The sequence below is a fragment of the Phytophthora parasitica genome (assembly GCF_000247585.1).
Source record: "Phytophthora parasitica INRA-310 unplaced genomic scaffold supercont2.57, whole genome shotgun sequence".
Classification (NCBI taxonomy): domain Eukaryota; phylum Oomycota; class Peronosporomycetes; order Peronosporales; family Peronosporaceae; genus Phytophthora; species Phytophthora nicotianae.
Genome location: NW_008649043.1, coordinates 69548 through 70936, shown reverse-complemented (window position 1 = coordinate 70936; position 1389 = coordinate 69548). Strand labels below are relative to the sequence as shown.

Sequence of the window (1389 nt, the reverse complement as noted above, 5' to 3'; positions counted from 1 at the left end):
ATTTGATGCAGGATCAGGGCAGTGGTTGGCAACCTATAGCTTACGCGAGTAAAGTGAACAGCCAGACTGAATCGAATTATGGAATTACAGAATTGGAGTGTTTAGCAGTGGTGTGGTCAATTAAATTGTTTCGTCCTTTACTGTATGGGCGTCGATTTACTATAATTACTGATCATTCAGCCCGGCAATGGCTTATGACTAGTCCTGATTTGACGGGAAAACTTCATCGCTGGGAGTTGACGCTCCAAGAGTTTGATTTTAACGTCGAGTATAGGCCGGGCAGTACAAACGCAGTCGCAGATGCGTTGTCGAGGTCTCCCTCGAAGGTGTTAGTGGCAGTGAGTCGAAGGAGACGAGCACGACGACGTGTGGCATCCGATTAGGCGAATGGCGAGGCAGAGCAGCCTCAGAACGACGAACAGGACATACAGCAGTCTGAGGACGAGCATACGGACGCGTCGAGGGCGACGAACGGTACGAGAGTTGGTGTGGAGTCGCAGGCAGCGACTGGTGACGCAATAGTGATGACCGGCACGTTTCCGAGTCGGGGCAGGACGCAAGGCGAGGATCAGACGGTGGAAGCGTCCCAGACGCTGGACGAGAACCACGCGATGGAAGAGCCGAACAGCGAGAAGCAGCAGGACACGGCGCCAAACGGTGAAATGGCTGGTAAGGCAGTGAAGCCAGTTGCGTCGAGGAGGAGAAGAACGAGGAAGAGCGGGAAGAGCGACAGTGTGGCAACGACGACCAAGGACGGCGAAAGCAAATCAGTATCGAGGCCATTGACAAGAGTGGCCAAGCGGCGAGCTGAGGCGGCTCAGGCAACTAACGCAGGCACGAATGAGTTGACGAGCGTGGCGGAGGAGATGGCGACGCCATGCAAGGAGCCAGATGAAGCAAGAAGGCCCCTGAGTGAGGTGGTGGAACCTCTGAGCGTTGGTGATGTGGCGGCAACGACGCGTGGTGCGATACCAAGGACAACGACGGTGTCGACAACTCCAAGTACGACGACGAAGCCAAGAACAGCGTGGACGTGTTACGTGGGCGTCGTCGGTGAACGAGTATGAAGCGGCCAAGACGATTAACGACGGCAGCGGGAAGCAATGAAGACGACGACAAGGACGGACAACGCAGGACAGTGGAGAACGAAGTGCAATGGCAGTATCAGGTGCATCGAGTTATGCGCTAAGCGATGCCGAAGACAAGTCCCAGAGTTCGAGACTGGAGAAGGCGCCGGACTGAGCGACGAACGAGCAGGATGATGCGAACGACATACTCGAGTCGACGCCGATAAATAATGGGATAGCCGTTGCATTGATGCCAAGGGCGACGCCAAGAACGACGCCAGAACGAGTACAGCGACTACGAATGCAATACGGAGTTGAAGGG

At 55.2% G+C, this 1389-nt stretch overlaps 1 protein-coding gene across 1 annotated transcript; it reads left to right on the top strand.

Annotated features, from left to right (window-relative positions):
- Nucleotides 1-194: 194 nt before the first annotated feature.
- PPTG_23919 (hypothetical protein) lies at nt 195-1067 on the top strand (the record flags this gene model as incomplete). Its single annotated transcript, XM_008913934.1, has 2 exons — nt 195-326; nt 384-1067. The coding sequence occupies 2 exons, from the start codon at nt 195-197 to the stop codon at nt 1065-1067; spliced, it is 816 nt and encodes a 271-aa protein (XP_008912182.1).
- Nucleotides 1068-1389: the final 322 nt, after the last annotated feature.